Raw genomic sequence first — 17,320 nt, 5'->3', positions numbered from 1 at the left:
GGGGGTGGGGAGAGGGGAACAGGATGGGGCCTGGTTAGGGGCAGTGGTTGGATGGAGGGTGCCTGGGTGGGTGGAGGGTGGCTGGGTGAAGGGGGTGTGGAGGGGAACAGGAGGGGGCTGGCTAGGGGCGGTGGTTGGATGGAGGGCGTGCTTGGTGTTACCAGATTTGCCCGCTACTTTGGGGTATGCTCATTTACTCGGGTTACTTTTCTTGGGGGGGCGTGTGTGTGTCTGTAATTCTGTCAATGTGCTACTTGTGTGTTCACATGGAGTCAATGGAGCTACCCTGCAGGACCTGGGTTCCCCAGGGCTGGGTTCCTCCAGCCCCAGAACCGGATGAACACACCCACCCAGCCACCCACCCATTAACAGAGTCGGGTCAAGCAGCACTGTCAAGCTGACCCCTTACATGGCTCTGGACTCCCTGGGCTGGATGAAGCAGCACTTCCAAGCTGCTCCCCCTTATCTGCCCCTAGGCTCCATGGACTGGGTCAAGCAGCACTTTCAAGCTGTTACCCTTATGTGTCCCAGATTCAGCATGTCCCTATCCCCACTCTCACATCACAAGGTACTGGCAGAAACCTACTTGACGAGCAAACCCCACAGTATTCTGGGCGCTGCAGGGATCTTCAGCTTAGGTAAAAGAAGCCTTGCTGCAGAGTGAATGGGGGAAGCTAAAAACACAAAACAGTAAAGTTCAGCAAGAGAGAGAGAAGCAACCAGCTTAACCATACAAGTTATTTATTGAATACTGGTGATAACTGCACAAGGAGGCTAAACCAACCCAACCTACATTATTAAAGGTTAATACCTAAGGTAGAAAGGAAAACAGAGAGAGAGAAAGAGGGGGGATCTCACCACTCCCTGAAGCTTGAACTGGTCAGGGTCCCCCGATGATGCTGGTAGCTAGGGTCCTGAGGGCAGGAGACAGGCAGAGTCCCCAGCACGATCAGTCAGGGGAAGATGGAGTTCCAGTGGAACTGATGCATAGTTTGGATCTAAGCATCAGAAGAACTAACTGGAGGGTGAGTGGGGATTTTTGTAGAGAAAATACAATGGTTCAAGGGAGAACACTAGATTTGTTTATAGCTAAGGTGATGACTCAAGGGTTTCTTTAGACTAGACTATAGGAGCTAATCACTCTTGGCTATGCGTGGTGTTTTCTTCCAGGGAGCTCACAATGCAACTAGGCGGCTTCAGTATTTTGGGTATCAATCAAGGATTCCTTACTAGAATTGGTCTGATAACTGCTGAGCTGGGTGTGGGCAGGCATAGGTTTACTAGCATCAGGAGCAGAGATTCCCATGATGCAGTGTGTCCCTGCTTTTTCTGGTTCCGGAGTTCAGTGCGGTTCTCGGTTCTCCATTCTGTATGCTAATAGAGATGTCTCCCTGTCCCATCTCTCATGCAGAAGAGGCTAGAGGAGTTGTCTCTGCTCTTCATTCTGTATGCTAATGGAGATGTCTTCATCTTGTCACCCTTGTCAGGAGGGGTCTAGGTGTCTCTCCCACCAACCTTCACTGCTCTCTGCAAGTCTTTTTTTCGGATAGATTTTGGTTTAAGCAGAGGCTGGTGGGGGTGTCTTTCATGAATCAGACAGGCTGGATACTGTGCTCTGGTTCCCCAGGAACACAGAGCTGACTGGTATCATTGGATAGAGGGTGGCTGGGTGGAGGGGGGGTGGGTTTGGGTGGAGGTGGAGGGGAGCAGGTTGGGGGGTGACCAAGTGAAGGGCAGCTGGGTGGAGGGGGCAGTTTGAATTGAAGGGGTGGGTAAGGGGTGGTGGGATGACTGGAGGGGAGCAGATAGGTGGGGGAGTGGTGGGAGGGTGGCAGGGGGAGGGAGTAGTGGGTTTGGATGGAAGGGAGCAGGTGAGGGCTGGCTGGGGAATTGTGGCTGGGGGGAGGGGTGATCAAACCCCCTTGGGCAGTGGCTCCAATGCTCCCAGAGGCTAAACCTGGAGCTAGGCATTGCGGGGGGCTCCTGTGTCCATCCCGTCCCATCCCCCTGTCCCCCCCCCTCCTCCCCAGGGCTGATTCTGCCATGTCTCTGCTCTGGTTTTTCCCGCTAATCCTGCTGCTGCAGGGGGCTGTTCGCTGGGAGCTGCCATGCAGCCTGAATTTGCATATCTAGGGCAGCGCTGCCTGTCGTGCTGCGGTGACGCTTCTGGGTCACCAACACAAACATGATCCAAATGATGTGCAGCCTGGCTTGGCTTTCCTCTGTCAGAGAAAGCAGAGCCCCTCTCTGCCCTATAGGGAGGTCTGGGCCCCAGGGGGAATGGCCTTGGGCCATGCCCTCCCAGCCCCTGCTGCAGCCTCAGTTTCCCCACCAGGAGATGAGGCTGGGAAGCCAAGCTTGCTGAGATCTGCAGCACTGCGAAGCTTCTGGGGCTGGGGGCTGTTACTAGAGTGTCTGCTGCCCCCCCCCCTCACGGCACCTTTGCTCTCTCTTCTCCCTGCCATCTGCTCGCTCCATGGCTCCCTGGGACCCGCTGGCCCAGGCTGCTCGGGTTAAAGCTCAGGGCTCGACAATGAACCTGTCCAAACATGACTGGTCAAGCCATGGAGAAGCTCTAAGAACAAAGCAGGGACAGAAAGGGTTTCTGGTCTCCACTGGCTCAGCCTTAGGGGTTGTCTGCATGTGAAATGCTCCAGCCGCACAGCTGAGCCGCTGCAGCGCAGCTGCTGTCTCCACCGAGGGAGGGGTCTCCCGTGGCCCCGAAAGGCCGGAGCTAGGTCGCCAGAGGGATTCTCCCAGTGACCTGGCGCTGTCTGCACCGGGGTCAGGCCACTTAGCTACGCTCAGGGTGAAGGGTTTTCACATGGAGCTGGGTGGAGGGAACTGTCTAGTGTGGAGCAACCCTAGGTACTTTCACCTTCAGCAAAACCCAAGTTACTTAATGAAGTCATTTTAACTCAGAAAAATGCAATGAACTGAAGATCTAAAGCCAGGACCGATCCTTGGTGGTGCCGCGTTGCCTTTCTGAGCTAGCTGAGCTTAGCCTTGAAATGGGAATGTGTCGATAGCGAATGTTACTCCCAGCTGAACTGTTACAAAAGGAAAATGAATTAACCAGAAACAAAGCAAACACATAACGGCTATCAAAGCCAAATCCCTATGCACAGGTGCTAGGCAGGCAGCTGCTGGGCAGCTCTTGGCACTGCTCAATGGCTGTGCAAAGTGGGCAGCTTCTCCCTCTCTGCTGGGGAGCAGGGTTTATGACCAGACTCCCTTCCAGGGCCATTGTTGTATGCTTGGCTCCTCACTGCAAGCTGTCAGTCTGCGGGGCGGGCATGGGCGTAGCTTGAGTTCTCGGGGGTGGGGGTGGGGCAAGTTCTGCGTCTGTCCGAGGCTTGCAGTTTGGGAGGGGGCAATCCCCCCCAACTATGCTCATGGGGCAGGGACTTTTAACTTGCTTTGTAAACCCCCTGGGGGAAGGCCCTGATCCACAGACAAAGGTGAACCTTCCCATATGCAGTGTTTTCCAGGAAGGCCCAGGCAATGCAGCTGCTCAGCTCTTAGTGGGCTCCCCCTTCTCTCAATAGGCGGCGGGAGCTGGGAGCCAGGTGGGTGCTCAGGACACTGACGTGGGCTAGCTAGGGATGGCACCGTGATCCAAGCCGAGAGGAAGGGCACTGCTGCAGCAGGGCATTCTTGCTGGAGTACTTTATAATATTTGGTCAGGTGACTGACTCACCAAGCCAATTACAGCTGGTCGTGCTGGACTATCCCTGCTGCTTTCTGGTGGGCAGCCCTAGGGCTGGAGGTCAGAGCATGGCAGCCGGCCCTGCCCCAGTAACGCTTGGTGCCTTGCAGGTTTGGCGAGGCTGTCAATGGGAACCTGGTGGTTGGAACCCTCGCCTGGCCATCTCCATGGGTGATTGTCATCGGATCCTTCTTCTCCACATGTGGGGCAGGTCTGCAGAGCCTCACAGGAGCCCCCCGCCTCCTCCAGGCCATCTCCCGGGATGGGATCGTCCCCTTCCTGAGGGTAAGTGACCTGCTGCACTGCGGCTAATGCTGGCTCTGTTCCATGGGCATTCCCTAAGGAGCCCGGGATGGGGCTGGCACATGCCCTTCTCACCTGGGGCTGACCTGCTGCAGGCTGCCTGAAGTGACCACCTCCACTGCCATGCCCATTGCCAGAGGGCATCCTGCCCTGTCTCCAGGTCTCTCCCTATGGCCCTTTGTCCTCCAAGCAGAGGCTTCCTTTGTCTGGATGGAGATGGGGTGTTGGATGCCCAGGATCGGTGCTATGCCCCCAGCCGTGAAACAGTCTCTAGGACAGGCCCCATCAGTGCCAGGCCCTCCAGCCCCCTGGGATCTCCCTCTTCCTGCCCATGCAGCCCCCCCCACCTCCTTAGACAGGACCTCCAGGGCTCCGACCCTCCTGCTTGGCACCGTGAGCTCTGCTCAGCCAGTCCCACTGAGCCAGCCCCTGGCAGAGACTTGTGCGCCCTGCCGGAGTGACTGCACCTTGCCCAGCCTTCCAGTGACACTCGCACGCGCTGGCACAACAGGCGGGTTTGTTCGTCCCCCGGACACGGCACAGGGAGGCCGTAGGGTGGCCCAGAGAGAGGGAGGCTGAAGCACAGACTGTTCTGGTGAGCCCAAAGGCCAGGCACGCTGCAGAGACCTCCGTGTTCAGGCTCTGGGTCACTTCCCAGGTGAGAGCCCCGACTCCTTCCGGCAGCCGACGCTGAGCCCCTCCTCGCTTCATCCCCGTCCTGTGTTCTCGAGCTGGGGTCTGCCCATCTTCCCTGCTGAGAGGTGGGAACCCGTCTCCCTCTGGGCCTGTGAGCCCCCCTCCTCCCAGCCCTGCGGGGCCCCGGTGCTGCTGAGAGGTGGGAACCCGTCTCCCTCTGGGAACTGTGAGCCCCCCCCGCCCCACACCCCCGGCCCTGCGGGGCCCCGGTGCTGCTGAGAGATGGGAACCCGTCTCCCTCTGGGAACTGTGAGCCCCCCTCCCCCGGCCCTGCGGGGCCCTGGTGCTGCTGAGAGGTGGGAACCCGTCTCCCTCTGGGCCGAGAGCCCTAGGTGGCCACATCCTGGTGATTAGGTTTGCCATTGTCTTCTCAGATTCTGCATTAATATGGGATCAGCCTCATCCAGTCCTTTTTAATGACTCATTCAGGCTCAGACAGCTAGACATCATTCATACCTATGTCTCTTAGCCTGCCCTGAGAGCAACAGTCTTTCCTGCACCCCGGTAACAACACAGGAGAAACTGAGGCACACACAGCGTTCATAAAAATATGACAGAAAATTCCCACTTTGTCCTACTGGGGCCTTGGCATCTGCATAGGGAACTGGCAGGTTCTTGGCTCCCACAGGAGCAAAGTCACCTTCATCTTGTCTGAATCCCTCCTGAGGGGCTGAGCTCAGATGTGCCTCCGCTGGCGTAGGGCGGGTCTCTGCAGGGAGGCCGGGCTGCTGACACGGTTTGTGACAAAGGAAGTGCTGCTCCGAGGCCGGATCCCTGAGTGAGCCCCCGGCCCACTCTCTGGTGATCCAGTGTGCCCAGCCGAGCAGCAGCCAGCATGGTCTGGCAGCTTCTGCGCAGCACATCTGTGTCCCAGCTTGCACCGTGGCCCATTTGCACGAGACTTTAGTGCAGCAGGCCTGGTCCTGTGTGTGAGAGCTGCCTGGCAGCTGGGGATTGGGCCTGCTTGCAGGGCAGCTCCTGCCTCCCAGCTGCCGTGTCCTGAGTGAGCTTGGAGGTGGGCCCTGGGACGAGGTGCTGGGATTCGGCCCTGGCTTGGATCTTGCTGGAACTGGTGTTGACGTAACAGCCTGGAAGGGAGATCGGTGATGGAGCAACCCACGCGGCTCCCCATCCACACGGCATGGCCACTCCCGTACTGGCAGCTCACCTGGCGGGTCCCCAGGCGTTTGGGCAAGGAGCTAAGCTCCTCGGACTGGAACAGCCAGAAGGGAGGAGCAGGCTACCAGCTGCTCCAGGCTTGGGGGTGAGCTGCCCTCAGGCTGCTGGGTGTGTGAGGGGGAATGGTGGGTGGGAGGAAGCCGGGGCAGGAGAGTGGAGCAGGTGCCGGGGTGGGCGATCACTCTGTCTGCATCCCAGGATCTGTCCATTGGCACCTGACATTTCCCTGGCCAGGCAGAACCAGAGCTACTGATCTCTGCGGCTGAGGGGACAGAGTCTGGCTCCTGCTTTGCTCCCTGTGCCTGCTCCTGGCCCAGGCCCTGGCAGCTGCCCAGGCTTTGGCCGGGAGAGCTGGGGTGGGAGGCCCAGCAGTTGGGAGTCACAGAGCTCTGGCAGATTTGGAGAGGCAGGAGAGGAGCGTGCTGGGGAAGGTCAGCCTGTGCCCAGCGCGCTGCCATTGTGCCGGTTAATATTTCATCTGCTCGCTGAAGATGTGTTCCCAGAACCTCATCTCTCCAAATCCAAACCGACAGCTCCCCACAGGGAAGAACAGGCTAATTTTAAACTCGCTCCCTTGCCCTGCCAGCCATATTCTGAGCATTCGCTTGAGGAACCCGCCTCTACTGCTAATGCAAGCAGACGTGTCCTCTAGCTCCCTGCACACAGGGCTCTGCCTCCCCAGGACCCCTCCTCTCAGACACAGCCCCCACAGCCTGAGGCTGCTCGGGGGATGCCCGGGGGGCAGGGACAACCTGGTGCCTCCTTGGGGGGCCTTGCTCCTGTGGCTGGAGAGGGAGCTGCCCTGGTTGCAACCCACCCGTTTTCAGTGTGCTGAGTGGAGCCGTCTGCACTCAGGTCTCTTCCACCCCTGCTCCGTGTCAAAAGGGCCCTTCGGGCAACTCAGACCACAAGCTTCCCTGGGGAACGGAGAGCAGCACCGGCCATATGGCCTGGACTGTCCCCAGCAGGAGCCCAGCAGCGCTGCCAGTCGACGGGCATTGGAACCGTGTGGTGCTGGGAAGTGTGTGGTGCCAGCCCTCATTGCCCCATGGCCCTCTGGCCCCCAGGCTCTGCCTCAGCCCCCGTCGCCCCATGGCCCCCAGGCCGCCAGGCTCTGCCTCAGCCCCGTTGCCCCATGGCCCCCAGGCCCCCAGGCTCTGCCTCAGCCCCTGTTGCCCCATGGCCCCCAGGCTCTGCCTCAGGCCCCATCCCCCCCATGGCCCCCTGGCCCCAGGCTCTGCCTCAGCTCCCATGGCCCCCATGGCCTCCAGGCCCCCAGGCCCCCAGGGTCTGCCTCAGCCTCCATTGCCCCATGGCCCCCAGGCCCCCAGGCTCTGCCTCAGCCCCCATCCCCCCCATGGCCCCAGGCTCTGCCTCAGCCCCCATCCCCCCCATGGCCCCCAGGCCCCCAGTCTCTGCCTCAGCCCCTGTGGCCCCCAGGCTCCCAGTCTCTGCCTCAGCCTCCATTGCCCCATGGCCCCCTGGCCCCCAGGCTCTGCCTCAGCCCTCGCTGTCAGCTCCCACCCGTGCCAGTGCCTGTGGCTTCTCAGCAGGGGCTCTGCTTTGCTCTACACTTGTCAGGCCCCTGGTGCCCAGAAAGAGCCACGTCCCCGTGAACACGTGCGTCCTGCAGGGGTGGGCCTGTGCCAGCCTCCGAGTCTCGTGCTGTCCCTGGAGCTGAGTGCGGCGTCCCTGTGGCAGCCCCAGGGCTGACTGCCCGGTGCCCAGGTGGGGAGTTCTGTCTCCTTAGCTGAGCAGCTGTGCCAGCTGTTAGGGGTACCTACCCTATGCCAGGGCCTCCCAGTGAGTGTTAGATGGGCAATGGGCAGTGTCACCCCCGCTCCCAGGCACCCTAATGCTCATCTCTCTCACTCTCCGCCCAGGTCTTCGGCCACGGCAAAGCCAACGGGGAGCCCACCTGGGCGCTGCTCCTCACCGCCTGCATCTGTGAGATCGGAATCCTCATCGCCTCCCTGGACGAGGTCGCCCCCATCCTCTCCATGTAGGCAGCGTGCTCTGCTGCACCCCCCCACCCCGAGACCGGGCCAGCCAGGACACTGCAGCTCAGGGCCCAGGATGCGGCCCCCTGCCCAGCTGATCTGCATTCTGCAGCCAGTACCGTCGAGATTAACTGCGTGATGCCTGTACCTGCATGGCACTGCCTGGGCTTGCCCAGGCCCTGGCTGAAGGAGAGCTCCCCTGGGGGTGCCAGGGAGATGTGCCCGCTCCCTGCACTGGTGAGAGCACCCCTAACTGGCAGGAGAGGACAGTCCCACGTGGGATGCGGCCCTTGTCTCTTGGCCAGTGTCAGGGCCACACGGCACTGTTCTGCCAGCTGCTGTTTCCTCCAGAGAGCCTGGCAGCAGCTAGGATCCATAAGGGCCCTCAGGGACAGCCAGTGTGTGGGCATGGTACCTCCTCACACCCATCCCTGGGGTTCCTGGGGCCAGGCTGCCACTGGCTCTGGGGTGAAAGGCTCAGGCACTGTCTCCCTTTCTCGCCTGCAGGTTTTTCCTGATGTGCTACATGTTTGTCAACTTGGCGTGCGCGGTGCAGACGCTGCTGAGGACACCCAACTGGCGGCCCCGATTCCGATATTACCACTGGTGGGTATTGGCCTGCAGGAGGATCCTGTCCCAGGGCCCTGCCCTTTCTGATGGGTGCTGCTGCCACCCTGGTATGCACCGGGATGGGCCCTGCTGCTTCATGCAGGGGAGCAGGAGCCATGAGTTCAGGATGCTGCTCTCACTGGCCCCCTGGGCAATGTGGAACAGGCCTGGCCCTCTCAGAGCCTCAGTTTCCCCACATGTGCAGTGAGGAGGTTGGTCCCCAGGGGCTGGGTTGCCTGAACAGTAGGGAAGGGCAGGCGGCTACTGCCCCCCCGGGCGCTGAGCCAATGGAGGCCAGGAGGAGCAATGCTAGCTGAGGCCGGTCTCGCCTGGGCTGGCTCTGGCTGCTGTGGGGCCTGGCTTGGGCAGGGCTAGCGGGACCTGCGCTTCGCTCAGGCAGCCTCCCTTCTGGCAGGCCGGGGCTGGCGTGGGGGCTGCGGGGCCACGGAGTGCCTCAGAGGCAGGTGGGGGAGGTGCCAGGGCAGGGCTCCGCGTGCTGGAAGGCTGGAGCCGAGGGGCTGGGCTGAGAGCTCCCTCTGCCACTCAGGACACTCTCCTTTCTGGGCATGAGCCTCTGCCTGGCCCTGATGTTCATCTGCTCCTGGTACTATGCGCTCGTGGCCATGCTAATCGCCGGGCTCATCTACAAGTACATCGAATACAGGGGGTAAGTGGGGCGTGCGGGGCGGGGAAGCTGCTCCTGGGCTCAGGCATCCGCTGCGACTGTGCTGAACAGAGCCCGCGGCAGGGCAGGGCTTCCCCAGAGCCCTGCCTGCAGCCTGGTCAACCCAGCGCCCACCACACTCCATCATGCTGGGAAACAGCTGGTGCCTGGGCTGGAAAGAGCCAAGTTCTCAGGCTGCCAGACTGGGAGCCCTGAGCCCTGGTTGCTAGTCCCAGCTCTGCTACCGGGTGATCAGGGAGGTCCCCAAACCCCTCCGTGCTCAGCCTGCCCACAGGCCCACGGCAGGAGCTCTGACGCTGGCCCCAAGTGATGTGGGAGATGGGCTGCAGAAGGGCAGGACTGTGCCCAGCTCATAAGATACCACAGGCTCTGTCAGGCTGTTGGATTGTCTGAGCTTCAATCAATCAGCAGCCACCCAGCTCCTACTGGGTCCCCCATTCTCCTGTCCTAGGGAGCAGGCCTGAGAGCCGCCCCTGCTCTCTGCCTTTCCTGGTGCCCCTCTAAGCCCAGCTGCCTTGGAGGGAGATGGTGGCACCCTGGGACAGGACGCTCGTGCTCTAGTGCTTAGGGCCTTCCCCTGGGGACAGTGCAAGCACCCCTGATGCTGGACACTGCCAGGCCTACCCCTTCGCAGCCTGCTCCAGGACCCCTCAGCTGCCCCCAGAGTGTGGGCTGGCCTCCAATCCTGCTAGGCGCTGAGTTCCCCTGTCCCTCCCCTGGCAGAGCGGAGAAGGAATGGGGCGATGGCATCAGAGGGCTCTCGCTCAGCGCAGCACGCTACGCTCTGCTTCGGCTGGAGGAGGGCCCCCCACACACCAAGAACTGGAGGTGAGCGCGATGCGGCTGAGGGGCTGGAGCTATCTCTAGCCACTAACAGGGCAAAGAGCAGGGAGTGGGTGGTGGGCAGGAGAGCCCTGCCCAGGAGTTCACATGCTGGGGCATGGGCAGGGGTGGTGCTGCCTGAGCCTGGCGGTTGGGGCAGAGGGTTTGAGATCCAGGGTACAGATGGATGGGGGCACCCTGGCCCTAGGGGCTGTAGGGGTTGTGTGACTGGGGCGCATGGCAGGCACTGGATGGAGGCTCATTGATCCCCTGGGGTGGGTGTGGTACAGGGTGTGGGGGCTGAGCACAGCCAGTGTTTAACCCAAGGTGTTCCCTTCCCAGGCCTCAGCTGCTGGTTCTGGTCCGAGTGGATCAGGAGCAGAATGTGGTGTACCCGCAGCTCCTGTCTCTCACCTCACAGCTCAAGGCCGGCAAGGGGCTGACGATCGTGGGCTCCGTGCTGGAAGGGACCTTCCTGGATAACCACCTGCAGGCCCAGCGGGCGGAGGAGGTGAGGGCAGCACTGATAGACTCATAGACTCGTAGGTCAGAAGGGACCAATATGATCATCTAGTCTGACCTCCTGCACAAAGCAGGCCACAGAACCCTATTCATCCACTTCTATAACAACCCCTAACCCACGACTGAGTTATTGAAGTCCTCAAAATTGTGGTTTGAAGACCTCAAGCTGCAGAGAATCCACCAGCAAGCGACCCATGCCCCACGCTGCAGAGGAAGGCGAAAAACCTCCAGGGCCCCTGCCAATCCGCCCTGGAGGAAAATTCCTTCCGACCCAAATATGGCGATCACTAAACCCTGAGCATGTGGGCAGACTCACCAGCGACCCAGAAAGATTCTCTGCAGTAACTCAGATCCCATCCCATCCAACATCCCCTCACAGACCATTGAGCAGACTTATCTGCTGATAATCCAAGATCATTGCCCAAATTAAACGATCCCATCATATCAATCCCCCATATACTTATCAAGCTTAGGCACGTCTAGACTACGCGCCGTATTGGCGCGTTAAAATCGATTGCTTGGGGATCATATATCGCGTCTAATCTAGACGGGATATATGATCCTGAGCGCGCTTATATGATCCGAACTCCAACCACCCACGGAGTTCCGAATCGACATGGCGAGCCGCGGACATGATCCCGCGCGGTGAGGACGGGTGAGTAATCGATTTTAGATATTCGACTTCAAGCTACGTTATTCACGTAGCTGAAATTGTGTAAAATCGATTTACCCGTAGAGTAGACCAGCCCTTAGTCTTAAAGCCAGATAAGTCTTTTGCCCCCACTACCCCGTTGGAAGGCTGTTCCAGAACTTCACTCCCTATGGTTAGAGAACCATTCGTCTAATTTCAAGTCTAAACTTCCTAATATCCATTTGTACCATTGTCTTGTGCCTACATTAGTACTAAGCTTAAATATCTTTCCCTCCCTAACGTTATCCCCTGATATATTATATAGAGCAAGCATATCCCCGGGAGTCTCTTTTGGCCAGGCTAAACAAGCCAAGCTCTTTGAGTCTCCTTCATAAGGCAGGTTTTCCATTCCTCAGATCATCCTAGGTGCCCGTCTCTGACGCTGTTCCAGTTGAATTCATCCTTCTAAACATGGGACACCGAGACTGCACACAGTATTCCAGGTGGGGTCTCACCGCGCCTTATAAACGTACAACACCTCCTTATCTTGCTGAAATACCTCGCCTGATGCATCCTAAAACTACATTTGCTTTTTAACGGCCATATCGCATGGCGTCATAGCATCCTGCTATCAACCATACCGAGGTCCTTCTCCTCCTCCGTCGCTTCCAACTGATGGCATCCCAACGTATATCTAAATTCTTATTATTAATCCCTAAGTGCAGGACCTTGCACTTTTCACTATTATTAATCCTATACTATTACCCAGTTACAAGGTGGTCCAGATCTTCCTGAATAGCATCACGGTCCTTCTCCGTGTTAGCAATACCCCCCGCTTTGTGTCATCCGCAAACTTTATTAGCACATTCCGCTCTTTGGCCAAGGTCAGTAATAAAAAGGTTAATAAGTGTCCAAAACCGATCCTTAGGGACTCCACTAGTAACCCTTCCAGCCTTGACAGTTCACCCTTCAGTACGACCCGCTGGAGTCTCCTTTAACCAGTTCCTATCCACCTTACAACTTTCATATTCATCCCCATCTTTTCCAATTTAACGAACAGTTCCCCATGTGGAACGTGTCAAACGCCTTACTGAAATCGAGGTAAATTAGATCTACCGCATTTCCTTTGTCTAAGTAAATCCGTCACCTCTCAAAGAGGAGATCAGGTTGTTGCACATCTACCTTATGTAAATCCATGTTGCAATTTAGTCCCAATTACTATTGACCTCAATGTCCTTAACTACTTTTCCTCCTTAAAATTTTCCAAGATCTTACATACTACAGACGTCAGCTAAAGGCCTATAGTTACCTGGATCACTTTTTTTTCCCTTCTTAAAAATAGGAACTACGTTAGCAATTCTCCAGTCGTACAGTACAACCCCTGAGTTTACCGACTGATTAAAAATTCTCGCTAACGGCTTGCAATTTCATGCCGAGTTCCTTTAATATCCTTGGATGGAGATTGTCCGGCCCTCCGATTTGTCCCATTAAGCTGTTCAAGTTTGGCCTTTACCTTCAGATGCGGTAATATCCACCTCTTATACCTCATCTCTTATCATCCCTCCATCATCCCTAAACTCCTCACTAGTCTTATTAAAGACTGAGGCAAAGTACTGATGTGCCAAGACTGCCACTGCCCTTGCTTTCCTGCCGTGGCAGCTTGGGACTTGACTTGAATACTGCTACAGATGGGGTCTCCTCATCTCAACAAAGATAAACTAGCATTAGAAAAGGTCAGAGAAGGGCAACTAAAATGATTAGGGGTTTGGAACAGGTCCATAAGAGGAGAGATTAAAGAGGCTAGGACTCTTCAGCTTGGAAAAGAGGAGACTAAGGGGGATAGATAGAGGTCTATACAGTCATGAGTGGATGTGGAGAAAGTGAATAAGGAAAGTTATTACTTATCCCATAATACAAGAATAGGGGCACCAAATGAAATTATGGGCGCAGGTTTAAAAATAAAAGGAAGTTCTTCACACAGCGCACAGTCAACTTGTGGAACTCCTTGCCTGAGGAGTTGTGGAAGGTTAGGGCTATACAGGGTTAAAAGAGAACTGGATAAGTTCATGGAGGTTAAGTCCATTAATGGTTATTAGCCAGGACGGGTAAGGAATGGTGTCTCTTTGTCAGAGGGTGGAGAGGGATGGCAGGAGAGAGATCACTTGATCATTACCTGTGAGGTTCAGTCCCTCTGGGGCACCTGGCATTGGCCACTGTCGGTAGACAGGATACTGGGCTAGATGGACCTTTGGTCTGACCCAGTACAGCCATTCTTATGTTCAGTGCCCTGCCTGGTTTGAGCCAGACTCGCTAGCCTGCTGCAAACCCAGACCCAGGTCTGAACCACCTCCCCTAACAGCTGTAGGCTTAACTGAAAGCAGCTGACAGAAGTGTTTCTATCTTTAACTCTCAGATGCCCAACTTCCAATGGGGTCTAAAGCCAAATAAATCTGTTTTACCCTGTATAAATCTTATATAGGGTAAACTCATAAATTGTTCACCCTCTATAACACTGATAGAGAGACATGCACTGCTGTTTGCCCACCCAGATGCTCTGGGTTAATTAATAAGTAAAAAGTGATTTTATTAAATATGGAAAGTAGGATTTAAGTGGTTCCAAGCAATAGCAGACAGAACAAAGTAAGTCACCAAGCAAAATAAAATAAAACATGCAAATCTATGTCTAATCAAACTGAATACAGATAATCTCACCCTCAGAGATGCTTCAGTAAGTTTTTTCCTCAAACTGGACCCATCCAGGCCTGGGCACAATTCTTTCCCCTGGTACAGCTCTTGTTCCAGCTCAGGAGGTAGCTAGAGGATTCTTCACGATGGCTTCTTTTCTCTTTGTTCTGTTCCACCACTTTATATACCTTTTGCATAAGGCGGGAATCCTTTGTCCATCTCTGGGTTCCCACCCTCTCCTACTCAATGGAAAGACACTAGGTTAAAGATGGATTCCAGTTCAGGTGACATTACCACATATCAGTGTCAGACCCCAAGCCTTCATTCTTCCCAGCCTGACTCACAGGAAGGCCTGGCTGCAAACAGAGCCATCCACAGTCAATTGTCCTGGTTGATGGGAGCCATCAAGATTCCAAACCACCATTAATAGCCCACGCTTTGCATAATTACGATAGGCCCTCAGAGTTATATTTCATATTTCTAGTTTCAGCTACAAGAGTGGTACATTTATACAAATAACATGATCACACTCAATAGATTATAAGCTTTGTAATGATATCTTAAGAGACCTTTTGCATGAAGCATATTCCAGTTACATTATATTTACACTCATTAGCATATTTATATAAAATCATATCGAGTGCAAAGTCACACCCGGCCCCGGTGCCGCTTCCCTTCCTCAGTCACTGACGCCCCGCTCTCCAGGCTACTCCCCTTCAAGGGCCTGCAGCCCACACAGGATCTCCGTGACATGGTGCACTGGCCTGGGAGCAGAGCTTCCTCTTGGGATACTTCCTGGCTGCACACTCCTTCTCAGGGCCTTGCAAAGCCCCCAGATCCCCCTCCCCACACCTGCCCCCGCCCCCCGCTTGGCACTACTGTCAGGTTTGCCTGCTGCCATGGGTCGCAGCTGGCACCGGATGGCCCCAGTGGAGCACGGCCCTGGGACTCTGGCGTCCCCACTGGGCCAGGTCCCACTGACACCAGCCTGCTGGGCCCGCTGGCGGGATGGCGCAGGGCACGCGGGGAAGGCTGGGATTAGAGCAGAGGGGGCAGATGTGTGGGAGCTGAGTGCTGCTGTGACACAGGTCGACAGCCTCGGCTTCTGTCTCACTGGCCTGTGAAGACATGTCCATCACCAGAATGCTGGGGATGTGCACGGGGGGGAGCAGGGGCGTAGAGATGGGGGAGGGGATGTGCACGTGGAGGGGCGTAGAGATGAGGGAGAGGGTGTGCATGGGAGGGAGCTGGGGCGTAGAGTGGGGGGAGGGGATGTGAATGGGGAGGCGTAAAGTGGGGAGGGGATGTGCACGGGGGGAGCTGGGGGGCATAGAGAATGGGGGGAGGGGATGTGAACGGGGAAGGCGTCAAGTGGGAGAGGGGATGTGCATGGGGGAGCTGGGGGCGTAGAGGGGGGGAGGGGATGTGCAAGGGGGACCTGGGGTGTAGAGTCGGGGGCTGTGAACAGGGGGGTGGGGGCAAGCCGGGGGGCTCAGCAAAGGGGGAGGGGCTGTGTCCCATAGCAGCATGAAATGGCTGCTCCGTGCCCTGCTCGCTGGATTGCCGGGGGAGCCCCTTCACCAGGCACACCCACGCACGGCTGCGCTTCCCCCTAATAGGATTAGGAGCTTGTAATCAACCAATTTCTCCTCTTGGTGACATGTTATAATTTTTGTGAGTAAATAATTCTGGCACGGGGCCACCCCTCAGCTCTGCACAGAAAGTGAGGGTGGCACGTGCTAATTCAGCATGCTGCCTGGCAGTGCCAAGCAATGCCCCCATGCTCCTGGCTGATGGGGGATTAGTGAGCTTTTGGCATGTGCTTCCTACCCAGCATGCTGCCCTCCTTCTGCCCATCCTTCTGCCTGCCTCGCCTGCTGCTCAGGCCCATGGCTCCAGGGAACCCAGGGAGGGGACCCTGCTCATGGAGGGTTCTGGGTGCACCTGGCACTGCGGTGTCCCCGCTGCTCCTGGGACGGCCCCGGGATGCTGTGCCACAGGGGAGAGGTGCTGTTGTGCTGTCGCTAATTCCTCTCCCTGTCTCTCCCCGGGGCAGTCCCTGCGCCGCCTGATGGAAGCTGAGAAGGTGAAAGGCTTTTGCCAAGTCGTGATCTCGTCCAACCTGCGGGATGGCATGTCCCACCTCATCCAGTCCAGCGGGCTCGGTGGCCTGCAGCACAACACGGTGCTGGTGGGGTGGCCGCGCAACTGGCGGCAGAAGGAAGATCACCAGACCTGGAGGAACTTCATTGGTATGAGCCAGCCTGGTGGCCCCTGACAGAGCAGGGTTCATGGCACCGCCCGGTCCAGCCAAATGTGGATCTGGAGTTCGGGGGAGCAGGAAGAGAGGGGAGAAACCAGCAGTTCCTGGTGCTGTGTAAACCCTCAATTAGCCCAGGAGACTGTGGGTCAGGAGGGAGGGAGGCAGGGCTGTGGGTCGTGGGGGAGGGACAGTGGCAGGGCTGTGGGTCAGGAGGGAGGGGCAGTGGTAGGACTGTAGGTCGTAGGGGAGGGACAGCAGCAGGGCTGTGGGTCAGGGGGGCAGGGCTGGTGTAGCAGGGCTGTGGGTCGGGGCGGGGGCAGGTCTGGTGTAGCAGGGCTGTGGGTCGGGTGGGGTTCTGGTGCGGTTGCGTGAGCCAAAGCAGGAAGTGGTACACCGTTGAGAGCCAGCGCAGTCCTTGGTGCGGCTGCAGAGGGTTACTGGGGGGGGCGGCGGGGGGCCTCTTCATTTCACACTAAGAGCAGAGGGGTCACGTCAGCCTCATTCCTGGGATCACTCCTGTGAGAACACACTGACTTGCTCCTCTCCCTGGGCACCCCGAGCCGCTCAGCCATCTCGGCCCTGCTTCGCATTGGGCCACTGCCACGCTGGGCTCTGCCCCAGCTCCCTCCATGTCCCATGACAGCGACATCCCACTGGGACCCCCCAGGAAGCTATTGACCAGTAGGGGAGTGCGGGAGGCAGAGCCTTCATGGGGGTCGTACCTGGCCCGCGGAACTCACTGCCACAAGAAAGAAGAGACTCCAGCCCTACCGCATCCAGCATTCGATGCAGAGCTCAGCTCTGAGACACAGCTTCCCTCAGTAAGGTCTGTGTGCACATCCACAGACCCCCGCCTGCATGAGCAAACGCAAAGCCATCCAGAAGCCTGCCCCCCGCAGTGTTGCCTGCAGGCTGAGAGGAGACGATAGATTGTACATGCCAGGTGTGATCACCCCATCATGGGTCCTCGCCTAGCTGCTAGGGATGCTTCTCGTGCCGGGTGTGTGGGGGCAAGGCAGCAGCTGGATGCAGCCCCAGCCTGGCCCAGAGCACTGGCGGCCTCTCCCCGTTGGCAGCAGCTGGATGCAGCCCCAGCCCGGCCCAGGGCACTGGCGGCCTCTCCCCGTTGGCAGCAGCTGGATGCAGCCCCAGCCCGGCCCGGGCACTGGCGGCCTCTCCCCGTTGGCAGCAGCTGGATGCAGCCCCAGCCCGGCCC

At 57.7% G+C, this 17,320-nt stretch overlaps 1 protein-coding gene across 1 annotated transcript in view; it reads left to right on the top strand.

The window, feature by feature from the left end:
- Positions 1-17,320, top strand: part of SLC12A5 (solute carrier family 12 member 5) — a 119,949-nt gene that overhangs the window by 88,698 nt on the left and 13,931 nt on the right. Inside the window, exons 11-18 of the mRNA XM_075072416.1 lie at positions 145-168; positions 3,820-3,994; positions 7,771-7,889; positions 8,395-8,493; positions 9,044-9,163; positions 9,905-10,009; positions 10,346-10,514; positions 15,898-16,093. Of these exons, the coding sequence (XP_074928517.1) occupies positions 145-168; positions 3,820-3,994; positions 7,771-7,889; positions 8,395-8,493; positions 9,044-9,163; positions 9,905-10,009; positions 10,346-10,514; positions 15,898-16,093 (1,007 nt within the window). The remainder of the gene's footprint in view (positions 1-144; positions 169-3,819; positions 3,995-7,770; positions 7,890-8,394; positions 8,494-9,043; positions 9,164-9,904; positions 10,010-10,345; positions 10,515-15,897; positions 16,094-17,320) is intronic.

Source organism: Chelonoidis abingdonii, chromosome 14 (assembly GCF_003597395.2).
Source record: "Chelonoidis abingdonii isolate Lonesome George chromosome 14, CheloAbing_2.0, whole genome shotgun sequence".
NCBI lineage: Eukaryota > Metazoa > Chordata > Testudines > Testudinidae > Chelonoidis > Chelonoidis abingdonii.
This window is presented reverse-complemented; position numbering and strand designations above follow the sequence as displayed.